The following is a 19,160-nucleotide window of genomic DNA, read 5'->3' as shown; positions in this document are numbered from 1 at the left end:
ATTGTATTCTGTTCTATAAATACTGAGTTTCTGATTCTAGTCACTAAACACTCGAGCGTTAGAGAAGGATAATCCCATACTGCCATCCTATCATTAACGCCCATTAACTTTATGGCCTTCAAAGGATTGGAATCCGATAGAACTCAATTCCATTTGGATCACGAACTATTTAGATTAGTACCCACGAGGATTAAGGCCCATAAGGGATTAGGACCAATGAGAATTGGGGCCCCACTAGGATTGGGACCCATTGGGATTAGGACCCATTAGGACTCGGGTGCATTACGCCTGGGACCAATCTAAGCAGACGGCGGCATGGTACTTGGTCTCTCACAGGAACTTTACCCCAACAATCTAAACAATCCTGGACCAGTGATTTAGACCATCAGAACTCGCCAAGTTTGCCTCGAGGAGTAAGCTGTCCAAAGTCTTCACGTTAGCTCATGACTTTTGCGAGACATGAAGCCATCAGTTTCTTTCTCATGACCCATAAGACCCTGACCTTGTCTAGCTCATAGGGCATAACCCATGAAGCTTATATGGAGCTGCGTTTCCCATCATTTGACCTACACGTAGTCCCGAGGTTTTCTACCCATGGCCTATTTTGATCTCACTTAACCTAGATAAAGTCTCCAGCCTTCTTCCTCTTGTTTCCCTAATACATATATCAGTTTGTTCCCATTACCGCTGGTCTTGATCTATAAATTATGTTTCCTACTCTAAAATGTCCCTTTCTTTCTTTCCTTTTCTTTCATTCTTTCTTTCTAACGACGACGCAATTTTCAAGAGCTCTTCTCACGAGAGCCTTGAGAAAGCCTTCATTAAGACCGTCCACCCACCTGCCTCTCTCATGATGTAGCTCTGATTTGCTGAATTCCGATACACCATTAGGACCAACACTCACATCAAATGGGCGAGTTCAGCCTTAAGGCGCAATGAACGGTTTTCAATATAGGATCACTTGTAGTTATTATTGCCAACACCATGGGAATTTGTCCCAACTATATAGTAAATTTCACTATTTCAACGTAAGAAACATTACCTACAATTGACTGGGAAAGTTAGATGTTACTTAAGACATAATTATTAGTTGTATATAATTAAATAAATCGTATTTACAAAACTATATGAACTAGTTATCAGGTGTTGTACAGTATACCCGTCTTTAGGAGGTGTTCAATATAATAACTTGAAATTGGAAGTTTATATAATACGACCTTCCATAATCACACTTTAAATTGCTTCTTCCATAAAAAAAAAAAAATCCACGAATATTTCACGAAATTTATATCAGTAATAGCGCGCGAGCGACTCCTGCAATTAAACGGTGTTGGCAGCGACTGTCAATCAACCGCTGGTCGTCACTTCGTCCTCATGACAACATTTTACGACAGCGATGACACACTTTTATTATATCCTCTCACCATCTTTTCATCTCTGATTTATTTCATGAAGGCCTTAGATTCACCCTCACCCTCCATCTTCTCATTTCTTCCCCACACCCCACTTTGTCTCTATCTCTCTCTATGTTGTCTCCTTCCCCACTTCACACTCCTCCATCTTTCCATACTTTATCCTCTCCCTCATCTTTCTTTCCCCTCCGTCACCTCTCACTCCTCCCTCACCTCTCACTTCCCTCCCTCTCCTCCCTACATCACCCTGGTCATCTTGGTCTCAGTGCCGGCCAAGTGCTGGTCAGTTCAGCCGCTGCTCCCTCGCTTGACTGACCAAACGACGAATAATTAAGAGAGATGAAGGCGACCAGGACCCAGTGATCCCCAGCTCTCCTCCAGACACACCCACTGCCGCTCCCCACCCTCCTCCAGACACACCCACTGCCGCTCCCCACCCTCCTCCAGACACACCCACTGCCGCTCCCCACCCTCCTCCAGACACACCCACTGCCGCTCCCCGCCCTCCTCCAGGCACACCCACCCGGTCCCGCCCTCCTGCATGTACAATTTATAATCTTATCGCCTGGAGCCTGAGGAAGGTTCACGTCTCATACTTGCGTCATCAAGCATGAAGCAGGGGTCTTCAGGAGGCTCGACCTGATCCCGGGAGTATGACATCATTTTGGATCCAATTCTTGACAAATACTGGAAGGGTGATGAGTTGTTGTGGTGGTGGTGGTGGTTGTTGTGATGGTGGTTGTTGTTGTGATGGTGGTAGTTGTTGGTGGTGGTGGTTGTGGTGGTGGTGGTGTAAGGGGGGGACGGAACAAGCTGCCACTCCAAGTGGGTACTTACTTCACCCACATTACTGGTGATACATTTCATTACAGTTACCAGGCTTTATTCATAGCCCCAAGAGGACAACTTTACTTAATACGAGACCAGTTATAATCAAGATACTCCCTCAGAGGCTAAGTGGTGCAGGAGATGCACTGTATATATCCGCACGCCCAACACATGGGGTAATTATTAACAAACACATAGAACCACACTGTGGACCATAACTCCAAGGCATATCCCAGGGTATAGCACTGGCGCCTCTAACAACTGATGACTGCTGTTGTGGTCGGTTACACTCCGACACGAGGCGGGTCTGGGGCCCTCGGCCCACGAGGTGGACCTGCCGTTTCGATCATGTTGAATCACCGACATCAATGCATATATTGATCCCTGCGGGGTATCTACTGGCTCCGGGGCAGTCGTGGGGTGATCCAAGAACCACAAATTAGATCTGGGGACAAACAGGAGAGGACGTGACGGGGGAGGGAGGCAAGGGACTGGGAAGCATGATGACAACACCATCACAACAAATCTCTCGTCTGGAAACGACCGACGACATTTACTTTATATTACTTCTCACACTGGGTGAATGACAATTCCACTGTTAAAGCATGAACACTGATATTCACTACAATGACTAGGTCAAGCTGAATGGCTAGGAACACATCTACAGTACATACCTGGGGACAAACAGGAGAGGACATGACGGGGGACGTCTCTCTTCCCGGTCCCGTGGTATATATACCCCTGAGTTGCCAGCGATCGCTACTCACGCAATGATAGAGATTACATACAAACCAACTGTTACTCATTCAAGGATGACCCTCAGTTGACAAAGATCTGGCGAATTACTAAAGTTGATATACACAGACTAATTCAAGATTGAGCTTGCCAGCAGAAGTGGAAAAATGCATTGACAACTGTCTTCGAAGGCGGGACTTACTGGGAGGGATCATGACTGCAAACATCGAATGGGAAAAACACGCTTCTTCTAGGGGATAGCTAACCAGCTACCCTCTCATGTTTTGCGGTCGTGGAGTTTAATAAGAATCATTAGTTAAAACAAACTAGCAGTCAATGTGACCATGACAAAGCTCCCACTTTCCCCAAGATTCTTATTATGCGGTAACGTTCGCTAAACATGTACAGTAGTTACACAGATTCTTTAAAATAACTGTTACCTTTCGTCACGATTTCACACTACATACACTCGTAACAACACATCAAAACTATTACAGGCATCTGGCACAAAAGACAACAAAACAAGAACACAATGGTTACATACATGGGATAAACGGTAGTTAAAAAACGCAATCTATTATATTGACAACATTACATAGGGAAACAAAATACAGATAATTAAGCATAAATAGGAATAATGTAATGATAAAGAAAAACATAAAAATGGGGTTACATACATAGCATAATTTTTTTTTTTACACAATACACACTCTGGAGATACAGCTTCTCATATCAAAAGTTTCACTCTAAGGAGATTAATCAAATGCTTACTCGACACCACTGAGATTTAACTTAGACTTCTCAAGCTAGGACGTAGATGAACAGACCCCATCAAGTCGAAGGAATGAATTGAATGACTTTAAACGAAAGAGTCATTGTCCTACTCGCGAGAGGCAGCAACCTTCGAGGGATCCCGAACGCGCGGCGATAATCCCCAGAATACGATGCAAAACGAAACGGTCCTTATGGGAGCACAACCAAACCAAAAAACTGTCTGTACTTATGGCATTTGCCATTTAGCGAAATCGGTGCCATGCATACCAAGCCCGACCCCACCTAAAAGTCACGAAGACTACTCCAATACACAACAACAAGTCTGATCAGGACTTAACTCACAAAACTTGAGAATTCACAACTGGTATCTTTACTCAACTGGTAACAGATACCCATCAGATGGTTGCATAACAGCCAATCCATCTTCCAATCTCTGTGCCTTTACTGCCAATTGACAATCACTCTCAAAAAAAAAAAAAAAATCACATACACCTATATACTCACAAACATTCCAATTGCACCACATTCCACACTCACATGGGCAAACAACATACTCACTTTCCACAACTTACTGATGCAAGGCAACAACACCTTCTCTCACTTACCAGTTGTACTTCTCAATTGCAACACAAATATGCAAAACAACTCTCTTCACCATGCACATCAACAACCAATGCATTCCAGTCAAAGGTCTACAACCCTTTAAAGAAATCTCGGCAACACATAACTAGCAAGAGAGGCATTCCTCACTCTTCTTCCCTTCTACGCTTCCCTGTCCATCAGGCCACGCACCTGATGAAGCAACTGGTGGCGAGACCTGAGTGTAATTCCTGTGAATGAACATGCCTCCGCCCCCATACTTCTCAACTCGACACATCAACTTACCGGACACCGCTTCTGAGCTGGCTGCCCTGAACTGTCCTCTTGTGACGGCCATCAAGCTTGGAGGTCACAACTCACTGTACTACACAACACGGGCACAGTGCACACCTTCAAAACAAACGGATTACTGCCTAACTGACCTTCTAATGCACAAAAAACTCTTGAAATACTGTTCAAAATTACTGCTCAAATACTACTCAACTTATTACTCACTCCCCTTGTGATAACACTGGAATGTGAACTTTTACTTTACTGCTTTACTGATGAATACACGAGAAAAACATCACTGCACTCTTTTGTCACTTTTCAAGACTCACTGTGCACACTCAAAGCACGTGTTATGGTCAATCTCTGTATGGTGCAACACTGTAGTAACTCTTCCGGAATTACACTGTACTCTAGCAAATCAAACAACTTAAAAAAGAACGAAAGGCATTTCCATTACTGAGAGTCTTGCTCACAAAAAAATAAAGTGGTAATACTGTAATACTTTATACGAGACTGTCCCCTCGGTCCTCAACAAGTATTCACTGTCTTTTCAATTGCAATGATTTTAACACTGTTATGACTTCACAATGAGCTCTGTTGTACTCACAAATGGGGGACCTTGCATGTACTTTCAACAATCAATTTTCAAAGATTGCATTCTTTCAGATGTCCATATCACCACAGAGTCCTCAACTCATCAAAGCAATTGCTGAAATTATACATGTATTAGATCTCAGATAAATATAAAACACTCTTACTGACAATGCCTGTCAGTCTACACTGCTAGAACTAATGCTGTTGGCATTAGAATCATACTCTAAAAGAAACAACACAAAAATACCATATACTCGGAAATATATAACGCAACTTGCGTTATACAAATAAATTCACTTGTCAAAACTGACGTCAACTGAGAACTAAAACACTTCCAATTGAAATCAAAACAAATGCATCCAAAATATATCACAATTTCAAATAACAGTCAGTTACATAACCTTAGTACAATTATGGCCCTTCTGGTGACACTCAGAAATAACACTGCCCCAACACTCTTAACATGGCAGATGTTCACTGTTCGCTCATTGTCTGTAAATATCAAAGTATTAACTCGAGTGATCACAACAATTGCTATGTTACCAGTGCAGAAAGGCACCCCAAAAAAATATTACCTTGGCATGCAACCAACACTTTCCTGAGATTGCACAAAAAAAACTGCAAAAAAAAAATAGTTAGGTAGCTAACCTCTGTTTTTCAGACACTTTCCAATACTCTGACCATTACAAGTTTCCACATTTTACTGTACACTTTACTTTAAAACAGATTTCTAATTTTCTTGAGGCAATTGTTCTAACCTAACTTCACGTAAAATATTTGCCGTGAACTGTTTTCAACTTCTCCGTAAAACCACATAAAAAAAAATGCACAGAATTACATACTACACTGTACACTGGAAAATTACAGAACAAAATTATTAGTAATCTGGAATATTCATTAGTTAAAGTGAAATGATTAGGTACCTGTACAGAGAAATGGTTATTACAACTCACACTTAAAAAAAAATACCCACAGTATCACATTTATTCCTCCTGACCTTGATACCATGAGAATTACATCCCACATTTGTCGAGTACGATATCAGTCTCGGATATTTGGGTTGCCCGGGTCAGATATTTTTCAGATCAGTAATATCGCTCAGTATCTGGGTTTAGGGTTTACGATATATTTCTCTGACATAAGAAATATTAGTAGTTGGAGATATATGAGTTACGATACAGTTACTTATTAACGTATTGTTTGTGTCGTAAATTAGTATGTTTGTGATATATGTCTGTCTAGTTCTCACATATCTAACTGGTCATGCTTACGGTTTAAACTATTGATTCCTCGGAGATAAAATCATGGAAAGTGTGTCATAAAGGCTATAAGTGTATTGAACTTACATTTCTGAAGGAGTAGAGGTGTTGGTGTGGCAGTAGAAGCCTCATGTTTACCTCTTGAGCTTCTCGTGATACTTGGGTCAACATTCAAGTTCAGGACATAAGCCAACATTACACTATTACTAGTCACTGCTTCATCTTCACTATTATTTTCACTGTCACTGACCATTTTTACCTTCAACTGTCATTTGGTCATCACTAGTTTTACTTTTATAATCATTGTCTTTAATTTTTGTCTTGGGAAAATCCTTCATTTCCTACATCAGCTCCGGTAAGATTGGCGAGCTGTTGACGTCTGATCACTCCTAATGTTTTCAAATGTTACGACCTACATGATTGGTTAAGTGTGAAAAATGGCGGATCAGATCAGCCAATGACAACTCAGGACTCAACAGACCCAACTGGGGAGAAAGATAGTTTCTCTTGTCGGGGTACAGCGCCTTGACACGATATAAATTCAATTGTCATGTAAGATATTGTCCTTAAATTTCCACTAGTTACATTTTTTATCCAAGACTGACGATTTTTATCGAATCTTAATGATTGCCTGACAGTAATAACCTTTAATTTGAATATAAGGAAATCTTACAAGGATTCTTCATAACAATTATCATATTATAAATACTGTTTAAATATCATTAATATATTGAAAATCTATATAACTACAGTGAGCAACCTACGTGTTTATTACTTAGACCTAAAAGCATTTCTGGCCCTCCTGGTCGACGTGAACTCATTACCAGGAAGAAGCGACAAAAAATATTACGTAAATTTCATCAACATGTCAGAGACTTGTTAAATATTCCCCCAGTTCTCGTCACTACACACAGGAAGGATTTTACAGCCCCTAATAATTAGCACTTCCCTGATAAAGGTATTTCAGCGCTCCCAGTCATCACCAGCTGCAAGATTAGGAGTTCCGGGAATCAACAATCTTCTGGGAATATTCTGCCCTAATGAGTACTGTTGTGACGTGTTCCAGTGATCTTCAAGCCTTACTTATACCACTAGAAGGTGTTCCAGTTCTCAGTAGCATATGTTACATCTGGATAATGTTACTGGGATTCTCGTTACCATATGTAAAGTAATTAATGATTCCTTATATCTTTAACCAACCAGGGAGAGAGGAAGTCCCATCAGCATTTATCACACTAGCCGAGAATTAGTGGTACTCAAGTCAGTAACATCGTCCAGAGAGGAAATTCCCCGGTCATAACTACCTCTTAGCTGGTAAATTTAAGGAGTCTTCTCTCTTCAACACTGATTTGTTTCAGGACCGCTTACTACCGCCCGAGTGAAGAGTTACTAACTTCACCTTGACCCACAAGTGTGATGATCTTGAGAGAAAAAACAAAATCATGGTATTAATTTTATGTAAGTTGATGGTGTTTGGGATTTTTTTTTATTCTTAGCACTACACATGTTCTTCTACCTCTACCTCTACTAAAGTGAAGTAGACGAAAGAGATATCGTTAACTCGATAAAAAGCCAGAAACTCAAGATTAGAGGCCAGAGGGTATCCAGCTTTCTTTGTCATCACCAGCAAAAGGAAGTGAGGCTCTTGTCCCGACTTTGAGAAGCTGCATGGAGGCGATCACAGCATTTAGTACACACAGATCATTTTTTTTAATCAGTCTTCTTTAATCTTACTCCCAATAAAAGTCTGGGAATTGCTTAAAAATTTAATCGATATGCATAATAGTATCCAGGGGAATAATTATTTCCAGTGTAATTAGTATTATGTAATGTTTGTTCCTGTACTTACACTGGATTTGGTTAGGTTAGGTATATGTAGATATCTATCAGGAACATTCAGAGTAGCAACCCCAAAAAAATCGACACTGCTGCTCTTCACTTAAACTCTAGAACGAAACTAATTTTTGTCTTCATAATTCCCATTTTATATTCTACGTAAGTTCAGGTCAGGTATTAAGGACCTCCTTACTTGTACCTAAGGAGTATCCCTAATCTCTTCCAGTTAATGGATGGTAGACCGCACGCCAGTGTAGATAGCTTGGTTGACCATACGAAGTGGTATCGTTTTCTATAAAAAAATAACTAAAGAAAATGTTAATGGTTGTATGGTAAACTTATTTATTGCTATTTACTTGTAATCTTTAGCTATCATTATCTAATCTTCTCTCTCTCCCTATGGAACACTGAAATAATATCAGATTACCAAGGTAGGGAGATAGGGAGGGAGTTAGAGTGTAAAGGAAGGAGAGAAGGAGAGAGACAGGAAGGAGAGTTAAGCCTTCCTGGACCTAACAAACAAACTCATCTTTCTCCCACACACACACACACACTCACTACTTCCACTAGTAAGATCGACGCATTACAACATGAATTTAGGATAAACTCCCCTGGGACATGTAGAATAATACATTTATATCATAAGATTATACGTATTAAATCATTATAAGCATGATGCAGATACGGTGACTCACCTGACAAGTAACACGGGTTGTCGAGTCGGCGCCGAAATTACTGACCAGCATGTCAACAACTAGTGCCAGCATAAGAACCTATTATCACAGGATAATCAGGTCAGAATCTCCACCACAGGTAGTGCCAGGGAGAGTAAACTTCAGGTGAGGTAAGGTCATTTATGCGCTTGCCGCTTGACCTTAATTTGACCTTACAGGACCTGTGATCCAAATGATGCCTTTGAAGCCTAAGTAAAACCCCAGCTTTTGTGCTATAAATCAATATTTACTAAAAAAAAGTATATGGCAAATTTTCTTCATCCGTCAGCCTCAACCCAATATGGTCTTTATGTTCTTGTAGCGTAAGAATCGTGCTTGGATGATGCCCCCGATAGGGAAATACATCCTGAGATTTGACAAGTTTCCAAGGGAATGTGAAACAGCGAGAAAATGAATCCATTAAAACCTTTATTTGAATGATATATCACAGGACAATCCAGAGAAATGAAGGTGATGCACAAGAGGTACAAAACTACCCAACTATACTTTGACAATAACAATGGAAAGGCACATGCGAGTCGTCGTCCTCAGAGTTCACTCAAGACTACAGAGTGTGGGCAAGAACACACTCCAGTTACCATGCCACAGACGAGAGTTGTAATGCTAGTTCATATGAGGTAACTATCACTCTTCATCCCTTGTAGGTCAGTCACGTTAACAATAATGTAGTTGTTTACTTAACCACTCGTAATCTTGATGACTCTGAAAAACCTAAACGACGAGAGTTCTGTAGGAACATAACTCTAAGGGGACAGTTCTAATTACAGTAATTACACCTGGTAATTAAATGACACAGTAGTTACACCTGGTAATTACAATAAGCAATATGCAACGTAGGCAACAAAGAGCAGTGCCGAGAGATGAATTGAGACGATGGTTGACCCACCTGCTGGTGATTCACGAGGTTAGAATGATCCTCATAAATTACATAAAAGCTTAAGTAAACGAGTGCGTGTGTCTAGGGTTTATCTACCGACATATATAAAAATCTCATTTAAAAAGTTACTCACGGACATTGTGCATGAAGATTACTTTCCTAAACCATCAGTTACCTCGTATCACATCACCACAATTATGAAGCAGGAATTACTGTACTTAAGTAGCTGTTCTGATGATTGTAAAGTAACGCTCAGGAGAGGCTACACCTTATCTTATCAAGTAAAAAAAAACAGTAAATTTCTCAACATGAATTGATGATTTATTATCAACCTAATAAGTCGGGTATATTGTGACACCATCTGTCATTCAGTTGTCTTTACGATTATTGGAGGGAGTCAAACTAAAACTCTATTGTAATATTGTTCCTTTGTTATGTTAAAGTGGGCCATACTGCTTCCTTTACAGAGTTTTTAATATAATTATGCGATATGTCTTCAATGTGAGCTGTTATAACATTTTGAGCAAACAAATATCCTTTTACGTTATCATAAATGATATATTAGTTTTGATATCTCCTTTTTTTTAGTTCAGTGAGTCCTTTTGTTTATCCTATATACTGATATTTTCATTCTTAAATAATAAAAAAAGGGAATCTTTAGCTTGTGATTCTTACTCTCTCTCTTTCTCTCTCTTTGTCTTTACATATTCCAGTTTTCCTCAGTCTTTTGTTTCTCTTTCTCTCAGAAATATAGTTAATTTTTCTCTTTAGGACTTTATCCTTTCTCTCCGGGACACCATAATCATCATCATCATCATCATGGTCACTAATCTCTGGGGTCGTCATTGTTTACTGTCCTCCTGGGAGCTTGAGGTTGACATTATCGTGGGAGAAGACGAGACGATCTTTCATATCCTTGGACATGTCATCGAGAGAACTCTTGTTGTTGGCGGAGAAGCTGGACTTTGAGGAGGACGAGAAGGTGGAAGAAGAGGACATGGAGACCTGTGGGTAAAGAGGAAGACTTAGTGGAGGCCGGAAGTCACATGGTACAAACATGGATAAAAGACTCAGTGATTATTATCTATGCATCAACATTGTACCATTCAGGATAGAAGCCATTTTAGACACATTCAGTGAACCCGAGACTAATTAAAACCCTTTACTCTTACTTTATAATGCTCAAGTGTAATAATTATCATGTGCCTTTAAGAGAACCTATTCTTTATAGTTACAAATTTCGTGGAAAACAAAAATATTATAAAAAACAAAGAAATATAATTCTCATAATATTACGAAATTTAATATAAGCGATACTAAGATTGTGAAAAAAGATATGATTGCTTAAATTATGTGAATATATTTGAAGTTAGAAATTCAGAGTTCTTTAAATTGAAACATTTGGTGCTAAACAAAGAAGGACCTCAGAATCTCCCTACAGTATGACATAACCTGTAGATAGAAACTTTGATCTACATAGATTAAGGAAAGACAGATGATAAAGAACGTCAAAAAATAGACATAAACTCTAATCTTTACTGAACATAATCACTCCCTCACCTTCTTGACTGAGCTAGAGCTGACAGAGGAGGACGACTCCTGGACTGCTGAGGAAGATTGCTGCTGCACTGAGGAGGAGAGGGCACCAGCAGGCTTGGAAGCATCACCCTCCTGAAGAAGATTAAATATTTAGTCGTCATCCAATACACCTTCTACAGCTTTTGCATTAATCTTATCAATAATATGGGACTTTATGCCTAGGTACAGTACATATTGGTGCATTTCAGTCATTCTCAGGTTCAGAAATTACCTTTAATATACTTGGTACTACATTAAAATTAGCACATTCTTCCGTAAATTCAAATCTGTACGTGAAAAAATAATAATTGATATGTTTTGTAGAGGTTAAGTTCTTGGAGAGTGTCTAGGGTGTTATCTGTATCTGCCAACTTACCCTCTTGGGGGCCTTGACGGTGAGGACGCCATCCTTGGAGAGCGCTGTGGCCACCTCGTCGATGTTCGCAGTCTGGGGCATAGTGAACTCCTTGTAGAAAGACTTTGATGACGTGGAGGACCCGTCTTCAGATTTCTGGAAGTTAACACAATACGAGAGATGAGAAGTGAGGCGAGTTATGTATAAGGTCTGTGTCTGTCTAGCAAGAACCAAACATCCTTTTGAGTCATCGCCTTGAGATTAAAAACCTGTTTGGAAAAGCATCGATAACAGATAATTTACATCTTTAATTCATATATTATGTACATTACTTTACACCTTCAACTGATATTCTATGTATATTAACTTACATCATTAACTAATAATTTATGTGCTTTAAATTATAACGAACTCATTATGTACGTTTTTAAGTATACTGAAATTAATGGTGAATAACAAGCAAATTAAATATTCACGTTAACAAATCCACTGTATTTGACATTGGCTGATTTCCAAGTTTGTTTGACCCCAGTTGACCCCAGGGGAGACTTACCTTGAAGTATTTGCCCTCCACCACGACGCGGTCATCCACTACTCGCACCTGCAGGTCATTGGGGCTGAAGTCCTTTACATCCATCACAGCCTGCAAGAGTTGTCACCGTTAGTGTCTGTCACCTCCACCATATTGTTGCTTTCTCTCAGAGTAACAGGAACGTTGATGGACTATTAGGAACTCTTATAGACTGACCTAACTTGAACTTCTTATAATAAAGTGTGACCTCTAAATTCCTTCATTTGTCATGTTGAAACCTGTCCCATTAGCACCTTACCTTGACCTATCATGACCTTGGTATCCCACTTAGTAGCCCTGTAGTTCCATAGCATGACCTCAACATAAACTAGATCATACCAACAGTAACCAGTATTCTAGTTGACCTGGTTTGACCTACCTGGAACTTGCCGTCCTTCTCTGTGATCTGAAGAGCCTGGGAAGCATACAGATCCTCGTCAATCTTGCTGGAGCGAATTTTGCTGTACAAGTCGCGGCATTGTGTCCTTGACCCAACGTCCACCTGTGAGAAGTCAGAGTAATTCACTGTTAGACAATGAACATATTTATGGATACTTTATTTGGAGGAACAAAATGAGCTGTTCGTTTCTAGATTTACATTGGTGTCTCTGATGTTAATTCTATTTGTGTGCTAAGATGATTTTTAAAAATATTTTCTCTTCGCCTATACCTTCCCCCCAAACGCCTTCCCCCAGCTACAGTATATGTTATCATTTAATATTCTTCTATCCTCTACACCACCATCTACAATTCCTTTCTCACAATACGCCTTTCTGTCCCTCCATCCATGACCTCTTCTCCGAATCACAACCCAACCATAATTCCTTCACGTAGCCTCACCCTTTCTCTACCCTTACTCCTTTCCTCCTCCCTCTTTCCCGCACTCTCTTCCTCCTCCCCTCCACCCCTCACATCCTACCTTGAGTCCTGTGTTGTCGAACTTGTCAAGGATAGACTGGACTGCAGTGTCGAAGTCCTCCCAGGCGTCGGTGAAAAAGGAGTCATCGAAGAAGGACTCCCGCTTAACGAGGCTCAAAGTCTTGCTGGTCGCCATGTTGAAACTCGAGTCTGGAAGAAAATATTTATACGTTATTCACCTTGTTTACATCGACACTAAGATACGCCATGTTACTGTGAATTTGAATCATATGCATGTCTTTCCTCTCTATCATGTGTATATGAAGTTACTGTGTGTACCTATATATGTTTGTATGTATGTGTCTATGTATGTGTACAGTAGGTGTTATGTGTGTATATTTGCATGTGTATCTACGTGTCAGTATGTGAATATACTATTATTTATGGGAGTGTTTGTTTGTTTGGTGTATGAATGTGTTAATTGTGTATATAAGTGTATGGTAATATCAGAAATAATACACACAGATGTATTCTTCTCTACTGACCTATCTACACTCTACCAACAACCGGTATACACATGGTAGGTCAGTCTTAAACATTAATCCTCAAAGTCTCTCAAACTTGCACCAAAATAATTAACTAATGTACTGGTTAAACTCTTCATTACTCTCTGATACCAAACATCAAAGGAATTTTTCTTTCGTGTGTGCGTCCCTTTATAAACTTAATGCACTGATGTTATCATTAGAGTTAAATTCCATCAATATTCCTTATCTTATCTACAAAATGTCAAGTTAAATGGGCGAGGAAGAATTATTGTAATGTCAAGAACTCTCCGAAACGATTGTACGATACCCAGGTTGGATATGGCTGCATGGACTTGGGTAAATATTCCCTATAACCAACACCAAATTACATTACTTATAAAAACAAAAGAGGATCAGTAAACCAATGGATACCAAAAACAGAGATCTGGCTTAGAGACGTAAGTATGTAGCTTAGTCATACGTGAACAAAAGGAGAGACGTGAATATTTCAGTAAACTTCTGGCTGGCTAGCTGGGTGGACGTGCCAAGGAGTGACTGTGAGCCAAACTCCCCCTGTGTCTGTATGTTGAATGTGTTGATCTAGTCACCCTGTGTGTATGTTGGATGTGTTAGGCTCCCTCCCTGAGTGTATGTTGGATGTATTAACCTCCTTACGTATATGTAGGTTTATTAGTCTAATCTCGTAGCCTCCTTTATGCATGTTGAATGTTATGTAATGTCCTGGAGGCTCCCAATAGCATAACAAAAGCCTGATATAAATTGGTGTCAACTTGAGCCAACCATCACACCAACATTAGCGAGGTATGAAGCAGTCAAGTGCGACACCCTGGGAGACATGATCCAATAACAGCCATTCATTTATATCCAAACACAACACGAGGCACCATAAGTCATGTCACCTTCTAACCATCTCACAACCATCTACACGACGTTTAGGTGACATGATAAATCGTGTTTGCTTTAGTGACATGATCTTTGCCGTGGTAATCAATGCTAAAAATACATTCCTCAGTATTACAGGATATTGCAGAAAACCCTCCTACCTGGGATTCGAACTTGGGTCACTGGGTTTATTGTAGGGGCATCTGTTTAAGGCGCCACTGGTGTTTACTAGTGAGATTAGGTTCAAATTGTGAATGTAGATTGATGGGAAATACTAGTTTCAATTTCATGTGTCCTGTTATTACAATGAATATGTTAATACCTTGCGTCCCATTTACTCACAGAATTCGTCCACACACACACACACACACACACACACACAGACAAAGCACGAGGATTACAACTACCCCTCGAATATTTTCCTTTTTCCTTCGTGAGAGAATGGAAAAAAATAAATTCCTGTTGACTTTTCCTTCCTCAACCAAGTCAGGTGTTGATCCATCGTGGCCGAGCAAACAACACGATGGCAGTGTGAGGTCCCGGGGCGCAAGTGGGCGACTGTCAACAGAAATAGACTTGCTGCAGTACGTCTTGGGGGAGGGTGATGGTGGGTGAGGAGGGAGGAGGAGGGTGATGGTGGGTGAGAGTAGATGGGAGGTTAGGGGTGGGAGGAGAGTGATGGTGGGTGAGGGTAGATGGAGAGTTAGGGAGAAGAAAGACTATCAGAGGTAGGGGAGAGAGTGATGGAAAATAAGGAAGGAAGGAAGGAGGTAAGAGGTAGAAGTAGTTAGGAGAAAGAGAGAAGGATGGAAGAAAGAGGAAAGGCAAGAGTAGTGATGGAGGATTTGAGTGAAGAAAGAGAAGTAAAATGGAGAGAGAGAGAGAGAGAGAGAGAGAGAGAGAGAGAGAGAGAGAGAGAGGAAGAGAAGACAAAGAGGTATGTGGGAAGAGAAGAATAACAAGGAAGGAAGAAGGGAGTGATGGAAGGTTGTGAAGGAGGGGGTAGGGTAGATGTGAACCTATATAAAGCTTCCCTCCCTCTCTCCCTCCCCCTGGTGCCAAGTCTAGTGCCACAGTGTAAAACCCAAACCGCCCCTCACCAGCATTGTTGACTAAGAGCTCTTACTAAAAACCTTCATCTCTGAGAAATGTTTTGGCTCCGTTTATCATCTTAATTTCTGGTCTATCTTAATCTGACTAAAATTTTCTTTTCTTGCATAATGGATGTCTTTTTGCTTTTAATTTCAATCTATGGTAGACAACATATTATTGACAACACATTTACATTATTAATATAGAATTTTTATTATTTTTGTTTTAATTTTTAGACATCCACTTTGCTATTATTGATCAATGTTCGTGAAAAATTGAAAGTATTGGTAATTTTTTTTAGGATTTTCTCACTTAACCTAAACCTGTCTTACGTCGATCCTATTTTCGTCTAATTATAATAATAATAATAATAATAATAATAATAATAATAATAATAATAATATAATGAATCATGACTCAGAGATCAGCTACTTGACTAAATCACAATGCTTGATAAGGTTCCTCGGTGTTATCTGCCCAACTTATGTGAACATTTTAGTAACAATTGGTAACAGACAAACACAACCGACTAACAAATTTAACGATGTCGTAGAGTTCAACAAGTAATAAATACAAATAAATTAATAAGACCCGTATTTATAAACAACACAATTTATTTTTACAACTAAAATCAAAATTTATTGCACATTTCTTAACTAACCAAGCTAATTATTTTTAACTAACAGTCTAACCAGAAGTAAAAACTGAGAGACCAGATTAACTAAAATTATCCTTAAGTGATTCAACTCGCTTATATCTGTCTGTCTGTCTGTCTGTCTGTCTGTCTGTTCTTGGTTGGTGGTTTTCCCGACCTACTTCCTCGTACCGTTGACATACATTACCGTTCACAGTAAGTGCTGCATATCATGACGGACAGACACACACGCACCCGACTGATTCGTAATTGATCGTGTGAGGAATTTAGGTCGCTGTGGTAGGGTTTTGGGTGTGTTTGGCTGAGCTGACGTGGCTGTATTGACCTCTCATGACCTACTGTCATAACCTATTTTGTCATAATCCACTGTATTATAATCTACCTCGTCAAATTAACCCCATCATAACATAGCCTGTGAAAAACTAGCCTGACTCAACCTCACCTAACCTAACCTAACCTAACCCCATCATAACATAGCCTGTGAAAAACTAGCCTGAGTCAACCTCACCTCACCTCACCTAACCTAACCTAACCTAACCTAACCTTCCGTGACATAACTTAGTCAAAACCTGTCCTACCCTCTCAAAACCTAACCTCATTTATAACAGCTTAAGATAATAACTAGCATTAGTCCCTCGTACACTTAACAACCCTATCATCCTTTGTAACCACCAAATTGCTCGTTCCCTTTGGCGTAATGTACACTTTAGGTAACAGTTATTACATCCAAGGAAACAAGGATTCATAGTGTCGTGAGAAAAGTCTTTAAGTGTGTGTTAGACTCTATGAAAGTGATACTATTGAAGACGTCAGTTGTGAGGGGGCGAGAAACTGTAAATCGTATCATAAACAAAGTGAATTCGCGACAGCTTCTGAGAGTACAGTAGTGTAGGTATCAAAAGTTAATTTCTTGTTTCGTGGTTTTATCTATTCGTTTCCAGGTTAGGTTAGGTTAGGTTAGGTTAGGTTAGGTTAATAATATAAGGACACGTATCTATTTGTTGGTTTGTTTAATTAAAGGTTAAGGAATATCAGGCATAATTTGATCCAGTTAAAGCTTTACAATCTCCTTTATAAAAATGGTAAACTCGTTTAAAAAATTCCAAATTAATTAAAAAACGAAGAAAATAATAATATGGCCTCTTCCAACATCGCTCCACACGGCTCATTTTTGTTAATACTTAAAACAAATCCTACTGGTAATTCCCATCTTTAAACACACATTTATTATTGTGTTCCTTAGCTAATGCTCCCTGAGACACTGAGAGTTGGAGAGAGGGAGACAGGGAGGAAGGGGAGCAGGGAGGGAGACAGGGAGGGAAGGGAGCAGGGAGGGGAGCAGGGAGGGAGGCAGGGAGGGAGGGAAGCAGGCAGGCGAAGCACAGTTCTATCCCATCAAACAGTTCAATGACATGTGCTAAAAAAAAAAAAAGCTGACCTAGAATGTAGTTTATGACCCCATTGAGTCACCGAGTCCTGAATACGTGTGGACAAAGCATATCGACCGTGAGCCTCGTGAGCAGCGGTGGGCAATTCGTCTAATACGCCCAGACGTGTAAAATACAGGTATAGTTACTGTTGGAAGTGAACCAGCCAGAGAGTTTACCCGGAAATGACGTTACGTTGAACACACACACACACACACACACACACACACGAGATGACAGATACGAATTTAATATAACCCATATATAAATCACTTAACCTCCTCATAATGGCGCGTAATTCTACCTTTTATAAACAAACAACTACAAAAAAATTACCCCAAAATTAACAAACACACTATATCTTAATAGTAACTCTTAATATTGGTTGTTGCAAATATTCTTGGAAAAAAATGACAGCTGTTTATTACGTTATGGAGGTACGCGTTGGCTGGTCTCTGTCATAGCGGTGTAACATCGATAAGTTGTCTGGTGAACGGCTCCCTTGCCTTTAAGCTGTCATAACTCGCCGCTACTGATAAAGTATAGATAGTTTGGCCTAGATAGTGTGAGTCAACGATGAGTAAGTGATTGGCGGACATAGTTAGGGAGGAACGACCAGCCAGCCAGCCAGCGTCTCGGCTACCTGGGGAGACTAACTAAACAAAGCCGTCAGGAATTGCGGTTTATTTATCCGGTTTTACTGGCTGTTGCCGAGCCACACATTCACACGGGGACTAGTGGTCGCCACACACACACTCACCGTCACGCTACACCACTAGAAGATTCACACACTCAACACCACTAGAACATCTGCACTCAGCATTACTCAAGCGCCTGCACACTCTACACCACTCAAACACACACACACACACACAACACCACTCAAATATCCACACACTCAACGCTACTCAAACGCCAACACACTCAACACCACTCAAACACACCTCCACACTCTCAGCGCCCACACACACATATAATACAGTAAGTAGAGAGTATGTGTGTACAGACATCGCCGTAACAATAGGCTCTAGAAAAAACTTTGAGACGGAAAGAAAAACCGGATTTAGAATGGAACGTAACATAAAGCCTACAGGTACATTTTAACACCACCTTTGGATAAGTGAAGAGGGACTGTACCGAGGTAAAACATTCTTTGATGATCTTATAACATTTTGATGAGAAAGCGACAGTGACAAACAACACACAGACCTTGATTGATAGACAGGCAATGACAGAAGATAAAGAGAAAAAGACAGAGGAACAAATAATTACAGA

General features: G+C 40.1%; 1 protein-coding gene across 1 annotated transcript in view; it reads right to left on the bottom strand.

The window, feature by feature from the left end:
* Positions 1-9,432: 9,432 nt before the first annotated feature.
* The window catches only part of LOC121875988 (protein lethal(2)essential for life-like), a 23,327-nt gene continuing 13,599 nt past the window's right edge, over positions 9,433-19,160 (bottom strand). The window contains exons 2-7 of the mRNA XM_042380832.1: positions 13,343-13,491; positions 12,803-12,925; positions 12,406-12,495; positions 11,874-12,008; positions 11,480-11,590; positions 9,433-10,924 (exon numbers count right to left, since the gene is read on the bottom strand). Of these exons, the coding sequence (XP_042236766.1) occupies positions 10,769-10,924; positions 11,480-11,590; positions 11,874-12,008; positions 12,406-12,495; positions 12,803-12,925; positions 13,343-13,477 (750 nt within the window). The 5' untranslated portion in view covers positions 13,478-13,491 and the 3' untranslated portion in view covers positions 9,433-10,768. The remainder of the gene's footprint in view (positions 10,925-11,479; positions 11,591-11,873; positions 12,009-12,405; positions 12,496-12,802; positions 12,926-13,342; positions 13,492-19,160) is intronic.

This window comes from Homarus americanus, unplaced genomic scaffold (assembly GCF_018991925.1).
Source record: "Homarus americanus isolate GMGI-L3 unplaced genomic scaffold, GMGI_Hamer_2.0 scaffold467, whole genome shotgun sequence".
NCBI lineage: Eukaryota > Metazoa > Arthropoda > Malacostraca > Decapoda > Nephropidae > Homarus > Homarus americanus.
The sequence above is the reverse complement of the archived record's forward strand: the minus strand, read 5'-3'. Positions and strand labels throughout refer to the sequence as shown.